This window comes from Saccopteryx bilineata, chromosome 2 (assembly GCF_036850765.1).
Source record: "Saccopteryx bilineata isolate mSacBil1 chromosome 2, mSacBil1_pri_phased_curated, whole genome shotgun sequence".
NCBI classification, from domain to species: Eukaryota; Metazoa; Chordata; class Mammalia; order Chiroptera; family Emballonuridae; genus Saccopteryx; species Saccopteryx bilineata.
The window spans coordinates 4,120,994-4,148,987 of record NC_089491.1 but is presented as its reverse complement, the minus strand read 5'-3'; the positions used below and the strand labels follow the sequence as shown (position 1 = coordinate 4,148,987).

The following is a 27,994-nucleotide window of genomic DNA, read 5'->3' as shown; positions in this document are numbered from 1 at the left end:
AGCACATCTGCCCAAAGTCAACACGGTGTGTGCTGAAGGTTTTATTATTACAAATTTCACAACGGTTCCTACTAACTGTGACAGCCAACTCTGGGAAGGCCAGTTTCCTTCCTGCGGAGGCTCCGTGCCCACACGCGGCTCCCAGTACAAGGACGCCGACCCTGCCTGGTGCCCGAGAAGGGCCCACCTTGCACCTCTCCGGACTGCTCCTGGCCGGTTAGTCCGTGTGGGTCTGGAGGGTCTACTGCAGCAGGGCTTCCACACACGTCCCAGGCGTTGGAGAAAAGAGAGGGAAATGGGGAAAAGGAGAAAACAGGGCTGACAGTGGGCTGCTCAGTCCTCCCTCCACACCCCTCTGCAGCCACCCCGTGTCCAAATCTGACATTTATTGAGAATCAATACACTGTGGGGGTCCTCTTTCAAACCTCCTGGAAAACTCAGTGGGGGAGGGGAAGCTGTGGCCTGGGCCACAATACAAAGACCCCAGACTCTTGGAGACAAGATGGAATTCAACGGCAGAAGCAGCTCAGGACCTTGGTACCTTCTGACTTCAAAGGCAAATAACAGAAAGGCAACAGTAAATCAATAAGCCCAGAGGGAGCACGCTTTCCGTGGACAGGGAGGGGCGAGCAAGTGTGCGGACCTGCGTGGGGTCAGGAGCCGCTGTGGGCAGGAGCCCAGCGCTGCTCCGACCCACAGCAAAGCCTAGGCATCTGGACATCGGCAACGTGATTGGATAGGTCTTTTTTCTCCTCTTCTACAAATTCAAATCCAGATTTTAACACCTTGTTTTATAGAATTCATGCCAATAAAGGTATAAAAGTGACACTTGTCCAGATCAGCGTCACACGGCCGGTCACGCCCCTTCCTGACCATCTCCTCCTGACCGCCGTGTGCCCAGGCCAGGCCTCCTTGCGGCTAGTCGTGGGGCACCGTGTGATCTACATGAGGACCGATGCGGGCACCGGTGGGATAAACACAGAGTATATAAGACATCTTATATGCGATACAGGTTACATGAGATACTGAGATACTGGCTAGTCTATACTGTGCTGACCCCTCTCCACAGAGAGAGGGGCCGGGGTTCTTAGTGTCGGGGGCTGTGTCTTAGGGAAAGGTGCCACTGGTACATCTGACAAAAAAGGCTATCAATCCAGTGCCACCAGGGCCAGAGTCTGCATAAACTTGGTGGGAAGCCCCGCCCCTCGGAGAGACTCTCTGGTCTCTGTCTGGCGAAGAGCTCTCTTCCCACGGTCCGGCCGGCGGTCTCAGATGGCGCTGCCCGGCTGGCTGCCCTGCTCAGCGAGCTGGCTTTGCTTTCTGACCTTGGCGACGCCGGCCTCCATCCCGCTGGCGTACTCGGAGCGCAGGGCCTCGGCAAGGCGGCGCTTGCTCTGGGTCTTCTTGTGAAGGTCAGGCCTGAAGAACAGGGTGGCAGAGGGAGGAGAAACTGTTATTTTCCTTCCGCTTTGGAAAGAGGGGAGAGCAGCTGGTGCCGAGACTGCGGGTGACATTTCTGTACGAACTGAGTACAATCCCTTCAATAGTGCTTGTTTTGATTTTCTAAGCACAGAAGATTAGGTACGGCAATGACAGACTTTAATAATGGTGCAAAATACCACGGCGTTTTTAAAGTGAGGCTTTGTTCTATGTTGTTTTCATGGGAAGAAAGAGCGATACACTCTCCCACTGATGGCAGACGAGGTGAGCGATGCAGCAGTCTGCCAAGGGACGGAGGAAAACCCACCTGGAGACCCACCCACTCTCCGCAGGGAGAGCAGCTGGCAGCACGTGGCACCGGCCATTCCTGGGCACTTAGCCCAGCCCGCCCAACAGGGGCCCCACATCAAGGGCTGGGGCCTGGCAGACACCTTGTCACTGACTGAAGACACTCGGGTCAATACCTCTGACCTGGAAACTCACCAGGGCGTGTGTGTGTGCGCGCGTGCTCAGCAGTAGGGAGGGCCTGCAGACCGGGGGCCGGGGAGCCGCTCCCCACTCCGACCCACGCGGCAAAAGCCAACAGGCTAAACGTAAGTTTCAGATGCCGAGTCCCAGTACAGGCAGACCTCAGAGCCAGCCGGGTGCGGCTCCAGGCTACTGCTGCAGGGCGGGGCGGGGCGGCATCTTCGGCTGATGGCTGGGTACACAAAGTATGTCTGTAACTGTTTTCAAAAGACCTTACCATCTGATCCGGGGGTCAGAGGGGAAAACAGTGGGTCAACTGTATACAGGAAAAATGATTGTAGGAATTTGAAGAGTAAAACAATGCTTTGTAAGACAGGATTTTAACCCAAACCACAGCGGCACCTCACCATTAAGCCCACGGCGCTGGCAGCATCTCCTGGTAACACACCTTCGGAGGTTCTTAGAGGCAGAGGCTGCCTCCAGCTACTTGTATTTGCAACATTTCCTTTGCTGTGATAACTGTAGGATAAATTAGACTAAACTTGTAGTCAAAATAAACATAACAGAACTCCTTTAAAACCCCAAATTAAAAACAGGACCAGTGCAGTGATTAACACACGGAGAGACATGCAGAGTCAACCTCTGTTGGGAAAAAAGGAGACCAGACCCCATGCGGAAGGGCCCGGAGTCCAGAGCGAGGGTGCGTGCGCGCCGGGGCCTGAGTGACGAGGAGGAGGTCAGGAGTAGGCAGGGAAGCCCCTTCTGGGTTCTCGGGCACCTCGGGCAGTCTTTGCTCGATGAGGTAGGTTAGCCAATCGTCCTGTCTTACAGGTAAACTGAGGCGCGGGGAGGTTAGTACTTGCCCAAGACCATCGTGCTCAGTGCAGAAGCCAAATGCAAACACAGGTCAGACGAACTCTAAGACGAGGCTCTTCCCACCAGGGTGCTGGTCAAGGATGGGACAATCAGGGGAGACAGGAAGGCCCAGCATGACCGTGGCTGACAAGTGACCACAACATGACATGGGGGAATTCTTGTGGTCTCACAGAAATGTTTCAGTACGACAATGGGGGGGGGGGAATGACAGATGACAGGAGGAAGGACATGGCGGGACGGGAACCTGACTTTGTCACACATCAGCTCAATGACACAAAGGCATGCCCTGGGCTTCTCAGTGCCCCCATGGGAAACGGGGATGATGCTCACGGAGTTTTATAGGAGTTGAGCAAAATAAGACACAGAGATATTAGCTGGTGGCCAGCATGTGGAATGCGGTTAGTCCCGTTGAAAATGAGGAAACGGAGATTCAGAGATGCCAAGCAACTCCCTCAAGGCCACACACCAACCAGGACCGACTCTGAGCTGTGCTGACTCATCCTCTGTTCCCACAGGGTCACGGCTCTCAGTCCCGGGACCCCGCCCCGCATGGGTGTGCCTGGCATCCCTGGCACAGGTCCTGCTTGCTGGGGCTGCTGTGTGGCTGGGAAGTGGCAGGAGACAGGCTGCCCGCTGAGCGCAGAGCTGGCCCCACACTGAGCCTGCCAGCTGCGCCTTGCGGTATATTTTTAGTCGGGTTCTGTGACAGAGAATGAAGAGGCTGTGACAGGGAGGACTGCCTTTTCTCCCCTTGTTTGAACCTGGTACCCAGAGGATGTATATAGTTTTAAATGTAATGACCAGGGTTTCAACATATGCAAACTTTCAGTCAGAACAGCCTCCCCAACATAAGTTCCATCACTCATTTCAGCAACTGCTCCTGTCACGGTGAAAGCAAAGCAGACATCCAGAATCTTACGTGAGTGATTGATCCACTAACCGTGGACAGAGCAGGCTCAGGCCACGGCGGCGGGCAGTGCAAAGGCACAGCGGCAGACGCCCACACGCTTCCCAGACACAACTGGTTGGGGCCCACGCTGGGATAGCCTCTGAGGACCTGCAAGCCCACACCGGGACGTGCTAGAGAGCAAGTCTTGGGGAAGGTCCTGCTTGTCTTGCGGTTATGATCTCAAAATTCCTAGCTGTTTATGACTTCAGTCAATGCACAGTTGACCCTTGAAGAACGCGGGGTTAGGGGTGTCGACCACTCATGCAGTTGAAAACCTGCACAAGGGAAGTCGGCCCTCTGCACACAGATTGGCAACCATGGACGGAAACCCCGCTCTGCACTTACACCAGGAACCACACACAAGTGGACGCCCGCAGTTCACACCCGAGTTGTTCAAGGTCAACGGCACTTTCCACACGGGACCCAAATCCACACCCCGAGACACTGGTGGCCCAGAGAGCAAGCAGGGGCTTACCGGTCCAGGCCCTGACCTCAGGAGGGAGACCCCCCGGGTCAGCCCAGCAGGGGCCCCTCTGGCAGAGCAGGACTCACCCTCCCCTTGGCAGCACTCGACCTCTTTCCCTTTGTTCTGAGGCCCGGCGCCGAAAAGGCCAAGTGCAGAGGAGGCTGAACCGTGCTGCACCCAAGCACACCGGCTGGGGGTGGGGGCACGGGCGGGGCGGGCTCGTGTCCTCCTCTTGCCAAGCTGCAGTTCTCTCGGGAACCTGCCAACTTTCTCGCCTGCTCGCCCTCCAAATACCCAGACCATCTCCAATGGGCTTCCTGGGTATCCACCAACTGGACTTACCAAGCAACCAGCTAGCTTCTCTAACCACAGGGCACTCCTTGCAGAGAAGGCTGGGCGCAGCCCTGGGTACCAGGCTGGAGCACCCAGCAGGGCAGGCAGACTCCCTTACTGCCAGCATGTGAAATCACAGCCCCGCGAGTAAGTCAGGCCACTCGCTGGGATGGCCACGGAGGAGCGGGCACTCAGGAGTCTCCTCCTTCGCCAAGGAGCTCACAGCTCGTGAGCCTCGGGGAGACGGCATTCCACCCGGGCTCCTGTGAACGGCGCTCTTTGGCAGGGCGCACTTTTTACTTTGTTTTGTCTTATTTATGTGCTGTCAAGACTATCAATATCTTCTCTTATGCTTTAGGGTCATACTTAGAAATGTCTTCAGCATCCTAGCATTTAGAAAAAAAAGTCTGAAAAAACCACATGATCTGTTCAGTCTCACACAAGATATCTGCACACGCACACGTGCAGAGAAAGTTTGAAGGATACAAAAAATGAATCTAGGTTCACTTGGATTTTAGTCTATTTTCTGAGTCTGCTTACTGCTTTAATTCCATCTAAATTTTATTTGGGTTTAGGGTAGGATGTGCAGAATTAACTATTTCTTCACAAAAGTTACCCAAGACACTCAGTGAGCAGTCATTCTTCCCCAAGGACCGGAAATGAACCCCAGAACAACCCTCAGACTCCTGGAGGGCTCCCTCTGGCTGCAGCTCAAGGGCTGGTGATGGTCATGCCGGCAGCCAACGTTAATGGCTCCACCAACTGTGTTAAAACAACATTTAAGCAAATAGCAATTGCATGGGTTGTCGAAAGACTTAAGTCAGTCAAATCAAAGCTGTTGGAACTGTCATTACTGATGCTCACAGGGCACTTCCTGTGTGTCAGGTCCCGTGTGAGGCCCTGACGGGTAGTGAACTCACTCCTCCAAAAATCCTGGCAGACAGCTACTTCTAGTATCCCCACTCTCCTGGTGAAACACTACGGCACAGAGTGGTCAGGGGGCATGTCGGGGGCCCCAGGGGAGTGACGGAAGAGCTGGGACGTGAGCCCAGAGACCCCGAGTCCATGATCTGCCCACTTCACCACCACTGCACTGCAAATTCTCACCAAAACAAGGACCACACTCCTTGCACAAAATATTTTTAACCCAGAAACAATCCTCACATGATCTCAAATCTCAAGGACTTCTGGACCCCCTGATAAAGTATATCTTAAAAGTAATAGCTAGATAAGTGAAAAAAAAAAAAGGTTAAAAAGAATCACGATCTGCTCCATCTCATTATACACACAAAGCATCTGCAGACTTGTGAGTGACCTTTAAGCTTTTCTCTATTTCTTGAATTTTTACATTTCTATAGTCAGGAAAAACAGTATATTCACTTAGAATAAAAACAAAAGGCAGAATTTTGCCTTATGCTGGAATATTGAAAGTATTTTGAGGTTTACGTATCGAAACCTCTTTGCCTTTAGCTTTCAGTTTGATAGGTCTTGTGGAAGGTTTTTTTGTCGTGATGTAATTAAAACAGACACGTGGAGTAAAGGGCATTTACCTCGTGCCAGTAATCAAACGGCCTGGGGCCGGTGAGGAGGCCGTGGGTTCGTGCTGCCCCCCCCCCAAGAAGAGCCTGGGTTCTGAGTGCTTGTCAGGAGACCCTGAGCACAGCAGCTGGCTGCAGGCTGACTCCAGCCTGTGCTCCCGCCTCGCCCTGCACTGAAGACAGGGCAGCAGTGTCTGGGCAGGTTGGTGGCTCTCAGCTGAAGCAGCAAACAAGTCCAGAGAGGATCTGAGGGGCAGTCTCCAGTGCAGCACACCTGGTCAGGCCGTCAGCCAGCATGGGACCAGTTTAACTCCTGAAGGCACAGCACGGACCACGGCTCACTCAGCCTCTGGACTGTTTCGGCAGAGATGCGGCTGGGGGTGGTCACTTCAGGGGCGCCTTCTGGTGACTTCTAGGGTCCGACCACTGTTAGCGTGGCAGCACTGCTGGGGCCCAGCACATGCCCATCCAGGTGAGGACTTACAGCGTAAAGAGGCTTTGTGGACAGAGCTTGGCTGAGAGTGGTCTTCGCCTTACACCCAATGACAAGACTCAGTGAAGGCAGGAGAGCTCCAAGCCCTGGGCAAGGGGCATGCACAGTGGGAGAGGACAGAGGGGACATTTAGGGACGGCTGATGTCCCAGAGTGAAGAGCTGACGCTGAACCCCAGGCATGGGCAGAAGTCTGAGATCATGTGGCCCAAATACCCAAAACTTGTAAGGAAGTTCTACTGGGACTCAGGCACGAACACCAGGCGGCAGTACTGGGAGGGCCGTGCTGGGAGAACCGGAAGTTGTAAGGAAGTTCTACTGGGACTCAGGCACGAGCATCAGCACAGGCGGCAGTGCTGGGAAGGCCGTGCTGGGAGAACCGGAAGTTGTAAGGAAGTTCTACTGGGACTCAGGCACGAACACCAGGCGGCAGTGCTGGGAGGGCCGTGCTGGGAGAACCGGAAGTTGTAAGGAAGTTCTACTGGGACTCAGGCACGAGCATCAGCACGGGCGGCAGTGCTGGGAAGGCCGTGCTGGGAGAACCGGAAGTTGTAAGGAAGTTCTACTGGGACTCAGGCACGAGCATCAGCACAGGCGGCAGTGCTGGGAAGGCCGTGCTGGGAGAACCAGAAGTTGGCTGCAAGTCTAGCTCTGCCCCAGCCGTCCAAGGGCCTCCACACTGGTGTAGGGCTAGTCTGAAGATAAACTACCACACGTCAGACACTCCGTGAAAATATTACAAACTGTTGTTAGCTGGAGAAATACAAGGTGGGCAAGGAAACAACTCAGTGTGTCTGTCACGGGTCCGAGTGTACTGAGAAGATGACCGAGACCAATACACTGAGGGCTGACATCTTGCTCGAACCCGAGCTCAGCCCTGGGCCGGTGCTGTTTGACGTGATGACTGGGGTGACCAGTTCCCACAACACCCTAACAGGGCAGAAGGATGGGCCTCGGCTAGGAGGTGAGCCTGGCCCGGGCAAAGTCACAGCAGGCGGATGGTTTGAATCACCGCGTGTGTGCAGGCTGGGACTGAGATGGTGAGCTTCCTCTTGAGCTGCAGAGCTGGAGCAGGGGGCTGGGTGCGGGCCCCAGCCTGTGGGAGGGGACACCATGACGGTGGTGGAGAGCAGAGGTGTCCACAGCCCCACCATCACCATCTGCTGCACCCCCTTCTGCTGGCCCGTCCCTACTGTAAGTTTGGGTAATTTTACAAACCAGGTTTTGAAAAGAGCCCAGGCTGAGAGACAAGCCACCCTGACGATAGATTGTCTGACGGGCAGCTGGCGGCGCGGGGATGCGAGGCCTAGGATGGGCACATGAGCTGAGCTGGCCCCGTGGCCCCGTGAACACTCTCCCCGTGCAGCTGAGTCCCCGTTTCTCAGTCCCAGCGGCTCACTTACAGGAGGACCACACGAACTAATGCAGGGGTCCCCAAACTGCGGCCCCCCGAGGCCATTTATTTGGCCCCGCCGCACTTCCGGAAGGGGCACCTCTTTCATCCATGGTCAGTGAGAGGAGCACAGGATGCATCTGTAGCCTGTGCTCCTGGAGTACTGTATGTGGTGGTGCCGCAAAGCGCGGAGTCGCTCACGTACAGTACTACTTCTGGTGACGCGGGACGCATGCGTCACGGCTCCGGAAGCGCATCATATCACTTGTTACAGCTAGCAGTGACAAATATGGACCAGACATTGACCATCTCATTAGCCAATAGCAGGCCCATAGTTCCCATTGAAATACTGGTCAGTTTGTTGATTTAAGTTTACTTGTTCTTTATTTTAAATATTGTATTTGTTTCCGTTTTGTTTTTTTACTTTAAAATAAGATATGTGTAGTGTGCATAGGGATTTGTTCCTAGTTTTTTTTATAGTCCAGCCCTCCAACCGTCTGAGGGACAGTGAGTTGGCCCCGTGTAGAAAGCTTGGGGACCCCTGCGCTAGTGAATCAAAGCATGTACCACGGGGCCTGTGTGGAGGCCCTCCTTAAATGCTGACAGCCACTAGCAGTGGGACCAGGAAGGCAGAGGAGATGGCGTGCCGTGGCGGAGCTGACACGGGGCACATGGAGCAGGCCTGCTTTCATCAGCAAGAACGTCAGCTTGTACTTCATGTTTGCGATTCCTGCACACTCAGCATGTCACTCTCAGAGGCCAGCGTGGAAAACGAGACTGGTCACTGTGGCCTCCCTCTCAGGAGCTCTAACGCAAGCAGGGTCCACACTGGGGAGACGGCACCTGCGGTCGGTCGGCCTGAAGCGGAGAATGCCCAGACGACCACAGAGGGGCAGCGTGGCTGCTGGGGTGAGGGCCAGGCGGGGGGCACTCAGGGAGGACGGTACGGAGCCCTCGCCCTGACGTATAGACCCAGAGAGAGGAAGCGGGCAGAGGAACTGGCGTTTACTTAACAGCCATGGTGCATGCCCCACACTCACCTCCAGTGCCCACCGCCCAGCGAGGCTGAAGCCGAACACCAGGGCTCGGCCTGAGCTGGCCGGGGGGGGGGGGGGGGGGGGCACCGAGCAGGCCCAGGCTCCCTCAGGTGCCCGCTGCCCTGGCCCCGGGAGAAGTGGAAGTGGAGAAACCCTCGCACTCAGGCGTGCCCACGATCGTCTCTTCTCACAGGTCTCCTGGGATGATGCCCAGGACCTGCGCGTCCCCAGTCCCCTCCAGGGTCTACTGCTCTGGCGGTCTCCACCCGAGTTCTCCGCATACACTGCCTCCTGCTCCCAGTCTGCGACTTCAGTCATAGGAATGACCTGTCCATGTAGAAACATGTCCTTAACACGGCTCACACACTCGTTAGTTTGCCACTGATTCTAGAAACCAGAAGCTTTCAGAAGGGATAAGCAAGGCAGCAGACAAGTGCCAGGAGTGTGGGCTCCAGGTCTCCAGACTCAGAGCCACATGGCCAGGCACACACATTTCCTTAGTGTTACTGGGGACTCTCCCTGGTCACAGGGACCTCATGAGGTCTCAGTGAGGTAATGCACATGAACTCAGCAGACCTGAGGACACATACCAGCCCCCATGAGATGCTGCCACCACCATCACCACCAAAAAACCAAAGAACTTAAAAAAACTAACACACAAAGCTTGACCAGGCAGTGCTGCAGTGCCCAGAGCATCAACCTGGGATGCTAAGCACCCAGGTTTGAAACTTCCAAGGTCGTGGACTTGAGCGCAGGCTCACTGGCTTGAGTGCAGGGTCATTAGCTTGAGGGCAGGATCAATGACATGATTCCATGGTTGATGGCTTGAGCAAGGGGTCACTGACTCAACTGGAGGCCCCGGTCAACGCATGTATGAGAAAAAATCAATGAACAACTAAGATGCTGCAATGAAAAATTGATGCATCTCATCTCTCTCCCTTCCTGTCTGTCCCTCTGTCAAAATAAATAAATATAAATAAGTAAATAAACAAATAATAAAAACTAATATTCAGAGTTACCTGCTGTCACTAGAGACACTGGTTCTCAAACCACATCCCTCATCTTGACTAAGACATCACTCTGCATCTTGGACATCGAGACCTCAGAATGAAGACAGCTGGTGAAGACCTGGGGTCATTTTGTACAGTCGTAACCAGATGGAAAGGCCCTGGTGTGACTAAAGCAAAGCGCGGAGGGGCTGGGGACATCGTACTCAGAAAGGAGCCCAAGGAACACGGGGACAGATTGTAGGAGAGACAGAATGGAGCAGTGAGGGGAGAGCTGGGGGCCCACCATGTCTGTCCCCGTCGCAGAGACAGCATGGACTGGAGAGTCCACGCAGGGACAAGCTAATGGAGAGCTGGGCGCCGCCCGCTGCACATGCCTCCCTGGCGCCCGCGGGCCATGCGGGCCGGCCTCCCCTTCCGGTCCTGGGGCTCCAGGCTCCAACAGCGAGCGTGCCTCCCTGGTGCCTGGGGGGCCATGCGGGCCGGCCTCCCCTTCCGGTCCTGGGGCTCCAGGCTCCAACAGCGAGCGTGCCTCCCTGGTGCCTGGGGGGCCATGCGGGCCAGCCTCCCCTTCCGGTCCTGGGGCTCCAGGCCCCAACAGCGAGCGTGCCTCCCTGGTGCCTGGGGGGCCATGCGGGCCAGCCTCCCCTTCCGGTCCTGGGGCTCCAGGCTCCAACGGCGAGCGTGCCGTCTCCAGCCCCACCCGGGACAGGCTGGCTGGGCTCCTGTTCTGTTGTCAGCCCAACCGCTGGGCCAAAAGCTCATCCCTAGGCCCCTGCTGTCTGCAGGTGACCCAGGTGTGGGGGAAGCGCAGGGCCACCATGGAGCCCTCTAATCGCCTCATTAGCCAGGTGGGAAGAGGCTGTGTTTGTTCGAGGCAGCAGAGCGCTGGTAATTGCATGGTGTCAGAGAGGAAACACCAGTGGTGGAACCAGGAGGCCGAACGCAGAGGCTGCGGGCACCATCAGCAGTGAGCAGAGCCCTGGGAAGCGGCCACGGCTCCTCGCTGCAAGGGCATGAGGACAGGGCTGGACATGCGCTGAGGGAGAGTGACCCCACGGCAGCCTGTGCCCACATGGCCTGCGGACGCCAGCACTCCACAGCCGCCCTGAGGACCCTGTCCGTTCAGGCTCCCAAGGGTTGAATATGGTCTAGATGTCTAAGATTTGGTGGTCAAGTTCATGACATCCATTTCGCTCGTCGTGACTTCAGCCTTCACTGGGCTAGTCTCCTGGGTAGAGACCTGGACAAGTGTCACACACAGCTCTGCTGTAGAGTGAGACTGTCCCCACTCAGGACACACACGCCTGTCCTCACAGCTGTGGTCGTGGTCACGGTGGCTTCCCCTGCTCTTCCGGCAGAGGCTGAGCGACCCCAACCCTGAACCCACTCACTCTCACTTTCTGCGGCTGTTCCCCATGCCTCCTCCACCCGTTGGTCCCTCCCGGGGAGCTGGCTTCGATGCCAGGAGGAAGGGGGCATATCGGGGGGACATGGGCCACAGCAGGCAGGCTCATCTCTTCTCACATCAGAACAAACCTTTTCTCCTTTTTTTCCCTCCATGCTCCTCCTCAGAATTATAGGGTGCATCCGGCTGCCATTCACCTCCTCCTAGTTTCTCAGGCACCTGCCATGGGCCAGAATGGCAGGAGGCGGGGATGCAGCCCCACCCCGAGCTCTGCTCAAGGAGACAGACACACGCCACCCCCGCAACGCCACAGACGTGGCCCGGCTGTCAGGCAGTGTGGGCGGGGCAGCAGGTGGGTGTCCACCTGGGCAGGCAGGTCAGGGAAGACGTCCTTGCAGGGGTGATCATGGCCCACGGGCCGCTCAGGCGTGAGGCCCCAAGGGGAGAACGCAGAGCGCTGTGCGGTCAGCGAGGCTGGCCACGTAGGGCGGGTGAGGGTGAGTGCGGTCACTGCAGGGCCCCCGGCAGCAGGCTGACATACGTGTCCAGGTGACGCCGAGGGCCACCCGGAACGAAGGCAGTTTGGGACGCGAGGAGAGCTCAGCAGCGGTGAGGGCTGCCAGGGGACGGCAGGAGGAGGCCCGCTCCCGCGCAGGGGTCTGCATGGACCACCCCCATTCCCCAGGGAGCTGTGTCCAGCCTCTGACCTCACGCTTACAGAGTGACGACTGGCTTGATGGGATCGAGAGCATTTTCACAGCGGGCCGGCTTCCAGCACTGCCTTCAGCTAACGAAGCGGTATTAGGGAGGCTGTAAACGCCACACAGAAACTGGCAGGCAGGCTGCTCCTAACGACGAGGGTGTCGCTGCGCGGAGGTGTGGTGGCAGATTCTCAGCACAGGGCTCGGACCACCGGGCGGTGTTCTCCAGGCTGTTCACGGCGTGAACACTGAGAGCTCGCTGTACTCTCCTGGTCCGGGACACGAGTGTGACGGAGGCCAGGGGACAGAATGCTACTGTTATGGTGGCTCCCAACGAAGGCTCCCGCGCATTCCTGCTCCGGATTCTTGCGCGATGCCTCGTACATAACAGTGCTGGTCCCCGACACTGACAGGTGAGGGGACCGAGGCACCGAGGCTACGGCACTTGTCTGAGGGCACGCCGCTAACAAGTGTTTCACCCCAGATCCCTGCACGCATCAAACCCAGAGGCTCATAGTGGTCAGTCCGTGGTTAGAAACAAGGCGAGAGCGAGGGTATGAACTTCTCAAACCAGAAGAGTATGCAACATAGTAACTCTATTACTTAACAATTATCAAACCTGTGAGGGTGGGAATCACAGAGTGACCGAGCAAAGGGCTTCAAAGAGGGAAAAGGCCCCACAACAGAGCTGTGCAAACTCTCTAACCTGAACTTCAGGGACAAGTACCTGTGACAATGCCGAGACGTCTGGAGAGGAAGGCGCACAGGGAGGCCGCCTCTTGGGGAGACAGCCCCACGCGGGAGTCCCGGCAGTGCTGCCTGGCTGGCGCTCGGTGGGGCTCGGCCTGCGGGCTTCCGCGTGGCCAGAGCCCAGGGCAGCCCCACGTGCCTTCGGCAGTGACCACAGGCTGCTGCGCAGACCACGCCCAGATCGGGAGGGACTGAGGGATCAGAGAGCCTCCATTTTAGACTTTTAGACTGTTTACCTGTTGGGCAAAATCAGGAACTACCAGGCAACACTTTCGGCTAGGCTGGTTTGAGAAAATGTACACAAATAAAGTAGAACTACATTGCGTTCAAGAACAGCCAACAATTCAGCTCTGCTGTGCTGCTGACTGTACAAGCAGAGCGGAGGCCAGGGGAGCAGGGAGCTGCTGGGGGTTCAGGGCACCAAGAAGAGCAGGGGGCGCGGGCCACTCGGTCACCTGGGGGAACAGCTCCTAACTATCACACATAACTCACCCGACAGGGCGGCAACCCACACTGTCCCGACAGCACCAAGACCTTAAACCCCTTAGTTCCTTTCCAAAGTCTTGAACCACTTTCCAGTGTCAGGCAGACGAGGGACCCCCGCCTGCTCATGTGTGTGAGGGCCTAGAAACAGACAGACAGGCAGACACCCTGTCAGACGGCGCTGGGTCTCGGCATCCCCTGGGCAGACAGCCTAGAATGTGTGTCAGCTTTGCCTCTCGGGATCTGCTGAACCTACACAGCTTCAAACCACAAGCTGCTTCACGGGAGAGAAGCGCTGTGTTCCTGGGGGCTGTTGCTGAAGGGCCGCTCAATATTTCAGCACCAGCCCCGGCTCCCATGTACGTGTGTGTCGTGTCTGGGGCAGCATGCTGACAGGTGTGCAGGCATCAGAGGTTTGTGACTATGACTTACTTCACGCAGGGGAAGGCTTTCGGCGTTCCCTTCCACACCTGAGGACTGAGGAAGCAGAGAGACCTGGTGATTTAGAGCTCACTTCATTAACTACTGGTTGTCTTCTCCTGAAAAATGGTCAGGTACAGGCATAAAGGCAGAGACGAGACAGAAACGCCTTGTGATGCAGCACGGGGTGCCCGCTGGGGCCCCAGATTGCAGAAGCACCTGGCTGGACTCTCCTATACGACAGGTGAGGCGGGACTCCACCACAGGCCGATGGCTTTGGATTGCAGACACCCAAGGTCTGCAGAGAACACACAATTACTCTGGGCAGCAAACACCATAAAATGGAATGTGTCACAACTGAGAGAACGGAGGGCTGTTATTGCACCCCACATAAAACAGGAGCCTGTGCTCTGGCTGGACAGATGGGTCTCAGCGGAGAAGCCGCAGCTCAGAACAGTCATGTGGCCGCAGCACAAGTCTCTGTATGTTGTGGGGTTTCACGAACTTTTCTTCCCAGTCCTCAGAAAGCAGCGACTGGCAACGCTCGGGCCCTGACTGAGGTGGGAAATCTGTCAGTCCCTCCGCCTCTCACCCTGCCCACAATTATACGGTCCGTGTGCAGATCAGCTGCGGAGTCATTCTTCCACCAGGAGTGACAAGATCTCCCCAAATAAAAGAGGTACCCACTGTATCCTGAAGTGCCCGGCTGCGTCGGCAAGGCGGGCGGGTGGGAGGACGTAGGAGCTTGGAGGGAAATGCCTTCAAAAGAAGGGCATGACGACGGGACAGGAGCCGTAACAGAGCGGGGACATGGCGAGAACAGAGCGCGGCATTGTCACGGGCGCCATAATCCTGTCACACACTGCTGTCACTCCCCGCCGGCGCCCTGCCTCGCCAGCCAGACATCAAAGGCTGCCCCATGCCATCTTACATGCTCTTTATCGGCTAATCAGTCCATTCTTCCCGAAATAAAGCCCTGTTAAATCCCCGTGCACAGGGGCACAGTCGCCCTGGTGCCCATCTGCCAGAGAGGGTCAGCAGAAGCAGGCGGCGGCTTGCTCTCTCCCTGGTGGCTTCTCAAGGTAAGGACAATGCTGGCTCCGCATCCCCTTCCCAACCGCCCCTCTGCCTCCCGCTCTGCATCCGGGACCTGGATGGGGTGGAGGACCCCAGTCTGAGGAGCTGCTCTCTGAACTAACAGCTGCCTGTGAAACGCCCATCATGAAGGTGGTCAGCGACAATGAAACAGCGGGCTCACACTGAGGTGTGGGGACAGCAATAAACACGTGTGTTTCCGGCCAGTAATCATCCGGCAAATCTCTTCCAACCATCTCAGAGTGCGACATGCAGAGATGGAGAGAGGACGGCTGGGCTCCCAGACGGCCAGGAGGTCACTCTGAGGCCGACCGCAGGCCTCACGGTCTGTCACACACTCAGAACCAAAGTGACCACGCCGACCTCTGCGGCCCACACCCAAAAGAGGGAGCCTGCCGCTGGCGGCTGGCAGTGCTCTGCAAGTCTGCGCCGCCCGGAGGGACCGGGCTGGTCTGCGTCTCTCCCAGGCAGCAGAACAGCAGCACGTGGAGAAATGCCCGCCTCACAGACTACTGTCCGTGAGAGCTAGTCATGTCAGAAACAACAAAGCTTCTTAAAAATTCCGAAATCAGAGTTGTAATCAGGCAGTTCTGCCCAGTACAGAGCCCTGGGGGTCACGTCCCTGCACAGCTCGAGCTGGAGGTTCCAGAACCCTGACTCCTCGGGTTCCAGCCGTGTCCACAGGGGCTGTATCTCTACGGCCCCTCACGGTTCAGAAAGCATATTCACGTGTAACACAATTTTGGTTCTTAAAACCACCTGTGAAGTAGCTAAAAATACAACTTCTTTCTCCCTACTGTCACTGAGGAAGTGAGGCTCTGTGCGGTGACGCAACCACACGGCCCGAGCTCGCAGCCTGCAGCAGACTGGGGCAGGGACCCAGCCGTTCCAGGCCTCCAAGGCCCGCGGCCATTCCCTACACCGGGTGGTCCTCTCCCTTTGTCACTTCACAACAGAGAAACTGGGCCTGAGCAGGCTGACGATGCCACCAGCACTTCCCGGTGACAGAGGACACTGCAGGCATGCTGAGTGTGTGCCCACGGGTCCCCAACAGACCAGAAGGCATGTGTACGCCAGCATTTGTAATTATACAAAAACGCATAATGCCCGCCAAGAGTGCCCGAGGGCTCCTGGTGCCTGAACACTGCCCCCACACACACCACACAAGCAGAGATGGCGACCCGCTGGACTCCTGGGAGACTGCAGCCCGGTGAGAGCTGGGCCCGGTACTGAAGGGTCGTGGCCGTGAGGATGGAGCTTCTACGAACGAGCTTTGCTGAGGGAAGTCATTTCAGGTCCTCCTGAGATGAGCCCAGTGTCAACCCCCAGGGCAACGTGCTTCACTGTGACGCTCCCGTCCCCAGGACCTGGGCACAGGGCTGCACATGCTTTCGGGGGGAGGGGCGGAGTCCAAGTGCTGTCTCTACCTGCTCGGCCCTGGATGTGCACGGCGGCACCGAGGACAGTGACACGGAGTGCCCTGCAGGAGGGTGGCTTCTGGGGCACCTGCAGCCCTCACCCGGCCAGGGCTGTGGAAGGGCCCAGTGTCAGGGAACCCACCACAAGTCCCCAAACAAGCCCCACAGGCTCCCCAGGAGCTCCGACTGAGCCAAGTCCCAAGTGACTCTGCTGACGAGCAGGGAGCTCCCCACATCTGGACCCGACAGAAGACACCACCACATTTCTTCCGGTGCCTTCAAAATGTTACACTTAGGTATTTTATTCCGTGTGAGCACTTACTGTATTGAGAGAGGGGGGATACCGGTGACAACTTACCACGAAGACCAGAGACAGGAGAGTCTCCACCGGCGCCTCCTCCGGCGCGGACCTGCGGGAGCTGCACAGCCAGTGAGCGCCGGCCGGCCAGGTGACGGGCACGCCTGGCGCGCTTACCTTTTCAGGGCCGCTCTCTTCTTCTTCCCAGCCGGGGCGCCGGCCTTGGCGGGCGCATCCCTCAGCCCGAAGCTCTTGGCCACGTGGCCGAGGTGGAGTGCGCGGACGTGGAAGATGTGCTTCAGGTGCCGGGGGTAGGTGGCGTAGGAGCGGATGAAGGACTGCAGCGCTGCGGGGCAAGGGGGGAGTGTCTGTCAGGCGAGAGCTGCCCGAGCGGGCCATCTGGCCAGGCGGGACCGCACACAGCCAGCAGGACCGCGTACACTGCAGCCTAAACCCACACGTGTTTTGTTTAATCACAGACACACACTACCCTGCAGGTCCCGACTGTCATGGGAATACACACGGCCTAACTTCAGGCCTGACTGTGCTGCCTCTAGTAACCCGAGGGCAGGCGCCCTGCCTCCCCAGCCTGGGCGCCGAGCAGTGCCTGGCAAACCCAGCGACAGAGACTGAGCACAGAACGTCAGACACAGCCAATGTACATAGGCTGCATCTTCTTATAAAAACTGAACTCATTATACTTTTATATCAGAAAAGAATTTCCCTACGTGAACTTATTTTTCAGTGGTTAACGTACATAAATGTTACACAATTCCAAAGGTTCAGAGGCTTCGTGCTTGCCCTCACGTTTATTAAGGAGGACGTACGTCACTGTGAACATGCATGCCCACCCGGAGCCCTGCCTCCAGCCCCATCAGGAGCGCTCACCCGTACCACCACCACGGGCCCTCCCAGGACGTGAAAACCCAGTGCATTCTATAGTATCGGGATGACTGCTACAGCGCTTCCTACCCATTCAAGAAATGTGTAAAAGGAAATGAAACAGAATTTTTAAGGGAGAAAAAAGATGATTAAATATCTAAAGTAGTCCACAAAACAGTTCATCCCTTGAGGACTGCTAACAGTTTAGAGATGTTCATCAGACATTCCATCATGAAAGTTTCAGTCCCATCTCAAAGTTAAGGAAAAGGTCCCCGTTTGAGACCCCGGCTGGGTGAAAGGCGGAGGCGGGGACGCTGTGGGCACACCATGCACATCCCTTTGTGGAAAGATCTTCCCCGTAGCTGTAGCTGGTGCCCCTTGAACACCTTGCAATAACAACAAAAACCAAGCCTCTGCCCTGCCCCCCGCATGGCGGGAGGGGCCGCCCCGAAGTGCCCCGTCCCTCACTGAGCGCCTCACTCCCCGCCACGCCCACCTGGTGCCGCAGCGTCCGATGGAGGCAGGCACTGAACACCAGCCTCTCGCCCTCGCCTGTTGAGCCACTGGACTGGCAAGTTTGCCCACAGCTTAAATGTAATATCCCAGGAGCACCTGGAAGTTGGCGTTCACGAACAGTAATAAAAAGTGTCATTTTAGCAGATCAGCTCCTGGAAGGTCCTGGGAATCCATCAAAGCTCTATTTACTGAGCAAAGTGAACTCCTTTTCCCAATCGATGGGAAATAATAACCGAGCCCGGTCCTCTGCACCCCACCCTTAACTCTGTGCTACCTCCCTTTCTAATAACTGGGGACTAGCTGCTTTTTCAAAAGAAATCTTTACCCCCTCAAATGGGCCGTGTGGTCTGGAGGGTTCTGACACAAGGCTTGCAGACACGGCTCCATGGTCCAGTCCTCAGGGAGGAAAGGCGCACGCGACCTTGGACTGGGGGCCTGGCCTCTTCTCCCCTCCCCCTTCTTTCTGCAGCCCCCAGCAGTGCCTTGTCTGAGAGACCAGGCTGCACTCAGCAGCCCAGTCCAGCCCACACAAGGACTCGAGCTCCATCTGCTCCACAGGTGCTGGCCCAGGCCTCCTCCCTGCCTGTCCTCTGCCTTGTGTCCCCTTCCTCTTCATCCCCACAGCCTGGCCCAGGCCTCTTCCCTGCCTGTCCTCTGCCTTTTGTCCCCTTCCTCTTCGTCCCCACAGCCTGTCCCAGGAGACGTGCGTGCCTGGTCCCCAGCTCTACAGAGATAACGCGTTTGCCAAGAGAAGGCCGATGTGTGTCCTCCCGGACAAGGCTCAGCCGGCCGTGCGCTGCACGTTTTCTGCCAAGCCCGTCCTCAGGCTTCCTTCTCACTGGGGACAGCGACAGCTGGTCATCCTCAGACCTGCGCGCAGACGCCCGCATCTGGGTAATGCAGAGCAGCAGGGATTTGAAAGGCGGCAGCAGCTGTGTACAGGACCTTCCGAGGGGCGGGAAGTGGCTCGTGTGGCCGTGTAATGACTGCAGCAGGAATGGGTGGAGGGCCCAGACCACGCGAGTGGAGAAGTGAGCCCCACGCCCGTGTGGCAGGATAGAGGCAGCTGCTGCCAGGGCCTGAGCTCTGTGCAGTCACTGACTCCGCGTTCCCGGCCAGATGTTGATGAATTAAGGGAAATCTATTTTAAAGTACTCTGCGTGGGCCTGACCAGGCGGTGGCGCAGTGGATAGAGTGTCAGACTGGGATGCCGAGGACTCAGGTTCGAGACCCCGAGGTCGCCCAGCTTGAGCGCGGCTCATCTGGTTTGACCCAAGGTCGCTGGCTCGAGCAAGGGGTTACTTGGTCTGCTGAAGGCCTGCGGTCAAGGAACATATGAGAAAGCAATCAGTGAACTAAGGTGTCACAAGGAAAAACTGATGATTGATGCTTCTCATCTCTCTCCGTTGTCTGTCCCTATCTATCCCTCTGTCTCTATAAAAAAAAAAAAAAAGTGCTCTGCATGGACACTTTGCCCTTTCTCATAGAATCAAATTTATTCCTGTGCATCTGCTCAGGAATGATGGTGTCTGATGAACGACACTCAGGATCAAGAAGGTGGGAGAGCACACTCCAGCCCGCTAGCCCCGAGGAGCACACGTCTGTCCAGAGCAGGGGCACACACACTTCGACAGGACACCAACAGCGACAACTGCCCCGAGGGAGGGGGACCAGGGCAGCTCGTCACCGTTTGCTGGGACAAAGCCCGGCCCAGTACCCACGCTGCCTTGCACACGCTGAGGGGAGTGGGCTGACGTGTGGTCTGGTTTGCTTGACTCTGAGCAGCAACCCTTCCAAGCCTGGCATAGCCCTACACACATCAGTCCTGCCCTTCGGGGAGACCCAAGGGTGGGAAGGAGTGACCCGCAGGCGAAGTGGTCATTTGCAGGGAAAGGATTCCACTTAGGAGTCTGGAGTCCAAACTTATGTCACCACAATTTTCACCACTTGAATCTCAAGCTAAAAAAGATGCATGAAATAAGAGAAGAAAAGAACTAACGTGCCTCTGGACACGACAGCGATTACTGCTGGTTATTAACAATGACGGGGTCGTAAAAAGGAAAAGAAAAACAAATGCATACTTGGCCCTGTTTCCAACGAGTTTCTGCCATAAAGGCAAAACCAGCTGCTTTGTTAATTATTCATGAGGCGGGTTCTGAAATGGCATAAAAGGGAGGCAAGTCAATAGTGGGGAATCTGCTTATGCAAAAGATTGAAATGTAAAAGACAGTGTCACTCAAGAGTGTGGTAGCTGTCCCCAGTTGTAAAACTGCACTTTACAGCGCAACTCTGTGAATACACCTCCCAACCCTGCAGAACTCGGTCCTGAGCAGAGAGACGTGAAGAGCAAAGCTTTCTGTCTGAAGCAGGTGACTGAGACCTGTTACACGAGGCTCCTCCCAGCCATCATCAAGCTGATGTGGAAATCAACTAGCACGTGAGAACACCGATTCATTTATTTTCAATAGCCTTACAAAGGAAGACAAGTACCCCTGCTTCTTGGTGTTAACAAGTTCAATGGTAACGACTGAGAAAACACAAAACCATCTTCCTGAAGCATTAGTTACTATAACTTTCACTCCCATGACCCAGACACCTTAAAATGATTAGTCTCCCTAGAACACAGGAAATACTCCCAATACCAAAATCGAAGATGCTAATGTGGGTTTGAGTTCTTTCTTTTCATTGCAACTTTGTTATGAAACTGAGATTCCACAGCACAGCAAGCCAATCTGCCCATCTTTCTGCAAAGGACCAAACTCTGCAGTGTCACACTGTGACAAATACTCAATTCTTCTCGACATGTGTCCCAGCAGGACTCTATGGGAGGCTCTTAGGAACCCTCAGGTACTGCTGAACTCACTTCCGGGAAAGGCTGAGTTTCTTTATTTAAACAGTGATCAGATCTCAGGCTGGAAGACGCGCACTGATCACGCCCCAGCGGTCAGGGGGCAAACACGGGGCCTCCACCTTTCAGCTGGTGCAGCTCCCACTGATTCCAGTGTCAGGCAACACCAAGGCCTGCACTCACAGAGCGCTAAGGTGCCGACAGGCACTCGGCACTGCCGGCTGACCGACCCAATGGCCATGGCGGCCCGCAGCCCACCCCGGCTTTCACCCAGTCGCAGTCTGTTCCGTGGAAGCCTCCCTCAGACCACACAAACCTCTTCTGCACGCCCTCTGGCAGCTTACTCAGGGGAACCCAGGCCCTCGAACAGCCTCCACGCCCCAGCTGATCCAAATGATCGCCTCTGCCCCCTCCGCACGTCCTTCCGGAGTTCCTCGGCACCTCTGCTCCTACTGCCTGCAATGCCCACTGACCGACCCACAGGTCTGACCCCTCTACCCCTTTCTGGGTTTCTGCTCTTGTCACCTTCACAACAGGGCTCGCCTTGACCCTCTATGTAAAATGCACTCTGCCCTGTCAACCTCTTCATAGCCCGTACCCTGCTCCATTTTTCTTCACAGTTCTAATCACCTTTTAATAAACTAATTTATGTATAATTTATTATGTTTATTTCGCTCACTGTCTGTCCCTCCCCCACTAGAATGTTTGAAAGGAGAGCACATGTGTCTGGTTCGATCCCCCGATGTATCCCAAGCACCGAGAACAGTGCCCAGCTCAGCACATACTTGTTAACTGATTAAAAAAAAGCCTCAGTTCGTAACAAGAAGGAAGGATGTATGGTTCACACATTGAGTCCTCAATGTCACGGATAGGTTATGTGGCTTGAAAACGAAACAAAACTGTCCACAGCCTCCGCGCAGCCTAACCGGCAGGGAAGTCAGGTTTCGGCAGCGCCTCCTCAGTGTTTTTTTGGACAAAATGACACAAGGTGAGGCCCCACTGTGCTGGTGAGCCAGCGGGCTCCTTCTGAACAGCAGCTAACTGGCTTGCAGGACAGTGGCTCTCCCACCAGGAAGTCTCATGAGCACATGTGAGGGTCACCAGCCATGACACACACGGCTCCCTCGCGCACGAGGGCCAGCCCTCCACGTGGCTCCATGCTGACGTGAGCTGAGTCCACACCCAACGCGTGGTGATCCCAGGAGACCGCTGACCCTATTCAGGTCTGCCCACCGACTGAAGCCTAGCTCTCCTGCAGATGTCTGAGGGGCTGGGGCTGGGGCTGGGGCTGGGCCCCCTCCCTATTCTTTGTGCCTTCAAGCAGGAACTGCTCAGGTCTGGGAGCGCCCGCCCGCCCCTTCATTTCTCATTTCCATCTCTACAGCTATTTCTAATGACATGTTATATCTCTTTTGTCCAGTTTTCAAAGGAGGAAAACGGATCCTTAAGACCCACATTGCTGGGTCAAAGCATTTGTCCCGATATAAGCCAAGATAAAGCCTCATTTGTGCAAAACAGGGGAGAGGGTGAAATGAACATCCACTATCTCCTGAAAGCCCTCCATGCCTGCGTCCACACCTCAGAATTGGGGAGACTGGGAGCTTCTGCTGGCGAGCAGAGCCTCACTGGCCCCTCCACTCGCCCGGAGGAGTGGGGAGGGGAGGCCACGCTCTGCACGGGGCAGCCGTCCACAGTCACCCAAGAAACTGACTGACCTCTCTGCGCCCAGGAGACCATGCTCTCGCTGGAGTGCACGTAATCCTCAAACACCGTCTGCAAGACCGTGGCTCGCTCCTGGATGTCCTGGGGGCCCGTGGCCCGGGATTTCTGGGGGGGGGGTAGCGGAAGGATTAAAGGAGAGACAGAGTCAGAGTCAGAAATAATGAAGCAGTTTATAATAGATTTAATAACAGTAAAATCACACGGTAACCACCTCGGGGCCGACAAGGGTAATCCTCTCAATATTACCAGGGAAAAAAAGGCGCTACAAAGACGTTCAAGTCGGCAGCGAGGAGGCTGGCTCTGTGATGGAGCAGATCAGGCCTGTTTATCTGCCGGTTTGCTTACTTTTCCCCATTGCCTCGTAACACTCGGGTCCAAATGGAAGGCCACTGGAGACACTGGAGTTTTCCAGGTCCAATTCAGGAATTTAAAACATCACCAAACACCAACTGCTTTCAAATGACTCTCGTATCTCCAATTTAGGCCTCACATCTTCTCCCTGACACCAGAGCACGGGGCACTGGCCGCTGCTCTTTATGACACCCCACAGGGACTTGCCCACACTCGGCCTGCCCGTGCGTGTCAGAACATGCCGCCGCACTCCCAGTGCTGCGACATCCAGTGTCTGAGACCCCTCTCTCAGCCTGGACCACCGCACCGACCTACCAGAAGCCTGAGAGGTGTGGGCCCTTTCCGCAAACCGCCCCCGTGGGAAGTCACGTCTGTGGGCACTGAGAGACTCCACAGAGGGGAAATGCTAAGAAAAGAGTATTTTCTTCTCATCCTTTAACAATCTCAGAGAAAAGCTTTCCTTTCTTTTGGGCCCCTGAAAAACAAGTGGTTTTTGTTTCTTAGATCTTAAAACAAACATGAACGCTTGAAGGTGACACTGAGATGCAAAGAAACACATTCTGCAGCCAATTTGGCTGCCGTGCCGACTCCGTGAACAGTGCTATTGAGCCTCTGCCGCAGCCCCTCCCTGCAAGTCACCAGGGAGACCCCGGCGCGGCCTAGCCACGTCCTCTGAGCCCCGCGGAGGACTGGCGCGCACGCCTCTGTCTGGCTGCCCGTGCCTGACCTAGACGACTGTGTGTCGTTCGCTTTGAAAGCTGCTGGAGGAAGAACAAAGGGAGAGAAGGAACAGCCTCATTCTTCAGAATCGACATTCATCTCCGTATTAGGCGAGATTTAACAACCTGAAGATGTTTTTAGTTTAGTCAAATCACTCCTGCTACCTGTTTTGCTGATGACAGTCTAGCTGGTTTCTCAGTACATGGTCCCCCTAAGGGTATTCTCCACTCAGACGCCGAGAGGAGAGTCACCACGGAGCTGCGCCACCAAAGTGGACATTTGCTGTTGTCATTACCAAGGAGCCTTCGCCCTTTCTAACTGGCGCGAAGGCAAACTTCCCAGCGCCCCCTCCTTCCCTCGGGCCCCCTCTGCGGCACACCTGTCACCCTCCTCGCCTTTGTTTTTTTAAAAATATGAATGTGAAATTAGCAAGATGCCCTTTCCCCTGGCGGACAGAATCCTCTGTTATTAAAAAGTAAAGCACTTTAATAATGAAAACTTTTCCCTCTTTTTCCTGTGTTTTAACTGTTTAAAATTAATGAGAAGGGCAGAATGGCTGTCAAAGCCATATTGAAAGCCGGGCAGCCAGGACCGAGTGAGCACAGAAATCCCTCCAGAGTGTTAAATAAACAGAGCTGCAGCCCTCTCCAATCCCTCTGTTGGTTATTGTATACATTCTGTAACAGCTCTCAGAATAGATCTGAGAGCCGGGGAGGCAGAGAGGTTTCAGAATTCCAATAAAGGCCTCAAATTAAAGACAGCCTGGTGCGAATTCCGGGAGAAAATTAAAGAGACCTCAAGCTTAAGTGACAGGTGACTTGCTTCTGTGACACAACTGTCAGGGGAGTTAGTGATAATATGGCAATATATTACAAAGGGCTTTTCTTAGTCCCCCCTTTAGGTTTCAAAATGAGGCATCTTTTCTTCCCAACCAAAAAACCCCCCACAAAACTACATATACACACACATATAAAAAAAATGTGAGTGTGTACGCAAGGGGAAGATGTAGGAAAAGGCATTAAAACTAGGTTCGCACGTTTGAGATGATGAGGTCAGTTTTAGTAAAATATGAGGCGAAGTTAATGGCAGGAAACAGACTTCGGGAAAAGCGTGTCTTACTCCCCCACCCCACCCCAACCCCGCTTCCAGAAATACTTCTCTTTAAAATTGCCCCTCTTGAGAATGAATGAGGTACTTTGCCGTTGTCTTCCGGGGAGGCCGGTCTAAATTTAAACCGAAGACACAGGGGCAGACTTGCGCAGCAGCAGCTCAGCCCCAGACAGGTGACTGCGCCCGTAATGAGAGCGGGTCAGTCCCCGAGGGCAGGGAGCCCCGCAGGACTGGCTCTCGCACCCTCAAAGACACACAGCACCGGTTAATGAAACCAACTGGCAACTGGTGGACCACGGGCGGCTTGGAAAAGTATTTCCACCTGTGTGTGCACTCGACACCCTTTGTCTGCAAGACCGCACTGATCTCGGGGAGAACAGGCGATCAAAAAGAACCGAGCCAGGGGCTAGCGATCTTATTTTAATTTCAATGTCCCATGCCTGTGACAGTTTTTTGTTGGGGTGAGTTTACGGGCATATTCCATAGGACAAACGAACTTACAGGAAAAACATGTTTGTGTTTGTGCGATAAAAATTCCACAGCGATTAAGCAACAGATGAGTTTAAGGTAACTATGCCCAACTGTTTCTGTTGTAAGAAGTTTTAGGCGGCAGCGGTGGTGGGGAGAGCGGCCTTTCTGGGAAAAGCACATATCTCGATATTGCCAAAGTCTGAAGTATTTAAAGACTAAATGGAAGGACTTTGTTTTAATCACTTTATCGCCGAATTGAGTTTTAGCCCAAAGTCCCCAGAAACTTCTGAGTGCTTCCCGGGAAGGCTGGAAGATCAAATTATTCTCTTTGTAGGTAGGTGAGCATTCACACGCCCAGGCACAGCTATATATATTTTATACACCTAAATATGAAATATACATTTTACAGCTGCTTCACTCGCTTGCTTTCTGTTCACAGGAACCTGCAAAACATGCATGCCAAAGGGACATGTGCAGCAGACTTCCGCCAGGCGGGTGAGGAGGGCAGCCAGGGGAGCCGCCCGGCTGCGGGCGTGGGGGGCCCGGCACTGGCTCCGGCCCTGGCGCCTGCACGAGAGCCGCCCAGCTGAGGGCAGCCAACAAGGCGCCCCGCACTTCCTACAGGAAACGAGCGAGCCGCTGGGCCCAACACCTACGGTATTCCTTCCACGGCTCCCACGAGCCGTGCGCAGAAAAGACTCCAGCGGGCTGTGTTCCCACGTGACAATCAGTACTGCTGCCCATCCAGCTTAGTCACCCTGTCCTCTGAGTCAGAGTTAAATGGGTTAGAAAAGCCAGGTTCTGCTCACGTGACATCAGGAACCCAGTATGACCCGTTTCGCTTTCCAAGTTAACCCGCTATTCTGGTGTCAGCAAAAGCCCACCCTTGCTTAGCACTTTTCCTTTTTAAACACAAAGAAAACCAAGCCTTAAAAATATCAGAATGCTCTATTCAGTCCTTTCACATCCATCCCAGCAGGAGCCCAGGGCGTAGATGAGCATCCACGGCCACGTGTGCCTTGGCTCACTTAAACCTCCCTCTGAGCCAGGCTCTCTGGTTCTCCCCACTCTACAGATGGGGAAACTGAGGCTAGGAGAGGTAACCGCCCCGAGGTGCAGAACTACCAGCTGTGAAGCAAGGACTCGAACCCGTGCAGGCCCAGCAGGCTCCAGGGCTGGCCTCATGTCAAGGCCAGAGGTGTACGAGGAAAGCCAAAGCTGAGGCCTGAGGCGGGTGGTGAAGGCGGCTCTGGGCTGTTCCGAGGAGCAGAGGGGCCCATGGCTGCCCTGCGCCTCCTCTGGCCATGTCCTGCGGAAGGGGCTCGGTGAGTGCACGCCACGGCCCGGGACGGACTGCGGCTCTGAGCACAGAGCAGTCCGGGCACAGCGTGGACCCGAGCCAGCCTCTCCAACCTGCCCGCTGTCCCTGCGGCTCTAACTTCAGGAGAGCAGGCAGGGCTCACTTTCTGCTCTATCACTGAGTGTCACCAACTCCACAGCCACGACTAACCGATGTGACAAGAGTGATCATCAGTAATAAGAGCAGCAATAATGAAATGCCCTTCGGTGCCTGCACGCAGGCTTTTGTGGTATTTCGTACTCAGCTGTCAGTGACCTTGTGAGGACACTACTATCATCTCAATGTTACAGAGGAGAAAACGGAGGATGCAGAAGGCCCAGTGGTGCCCAAAATCGCACCACTGGGAAGAGAGATTAGGGCTGACCCCGAGGCCATGCTCTCACCACTGTGCTACACGGCTTCCTTGAACATCTCCCACAGCCGCCCTGTTCCTCCCACACGGCTGCCCTGGGGCTAGTCAGGATCTGGGGGGACATTAAAAGTCTCTAACTAGAATTTGCAATAGTTTCAGAAGAACAGAGGCGTGCCAAGACCGTGACTGCATCCTTGGTTACTGGTCAATTCCCTCAACAAAACACTTAAGAAAGGATAGTTCCCGGTCTAACTGGCGAGGATGTTTTATAAAAAGTATCGCTTAAAAAAACTTGTTGATCAACTGAGTCTTTAACCCCTTTTCTTACAGGCCATTCATTGTGTACTATTTATTCACCAAATATCACCTTTAGAAAAATGGCTAATGTGACCTAATTTAAGAGTCCAGTTCCATTTTGTCGGTTTGCTACCAGGGAGGCATGCAGGCGGACAAGGACCTGTCCCTTGTCCCGGGAGGATGAACGACACCTTCCATCCCCTCTGCAGCCAGGGCAGGCTCCCCTTGTAAAGCGGGATGGGAGGCCTTGCAGGGCTGCCGGGAGGACTCAATGGGGCCGCATGTGCCAAGAGCCCAGCAGAGCCAAGTCCAGAACCCGCAGCGCTGCAGCTGCTGTGGCCACCCCGCCCTTCCGTCCGCCATCTCCCAGCAGGAGAACGTAGGTCAGGCCCACAAGCCCAGTCCCTGCCCGGGGAGAATACCCGTCCAGATAAAGACGCATGCTAACAGATAAAAGAAACTCTTCAGCTTGATCTGTTTGGCTGATTTCCCAATCTGTCCTCAGTCACAAGAAAACAAACATAAAATACCCAGACAGTGAACTGTCCCAGACACACACATGCTCAGGATGCACTGAGTGACGGCTGGGGGCCGGAAGGGTCACCCGTGAAGAAGGCCCGAGAAGGCACGGAGTGCCGTCTGGGCCGTGGGCAACGTTCAGGAGTCTCCGTGTGGAGCTCTGCGGGCAATAAAAATTTTTCTTCTTAATGATCTCAACTTTACTCTTCCTCTGTGTATAGCGCACATTTAAAAAATGGATGAACTAAGTGCGCCTGAAAAGTGACACAAGCATG

General features: G+C 55.3%; 1 protein-coding gene across 1 annotated transcript in view; it reads right to left on the bottom strand.

Moving 5' to 3' along the window:
- Positions 1-6: 6 nt before the first annotated feature.
- Positions 7-27,994, bottom strand: part of DDX31 (DEAD-box helicase 31) — a 71,601-nt gene continuing 43,613 nt past the window's right edge. Inside the window, exons 18-20 of the mRNA XM_066255877.1 lie at positions 22,533-22,644; positions 16,749-16,917; positions 7-1,419 (exon numbers count right to left, since the gene is read on the bottom strand). Coding sequence (XP_066111974.1) covers positions 1,269-1,419; positions 16,749-16,917; positions 22,533-22,644 — 432 coding nt within the window. The 3' untranslated portion in view covers positions 7-1,268. The remainder of the gene's footprint in view (positions 1,420-16,748; positions 16,918-22,532; positions 22,645-27,994) is intronic.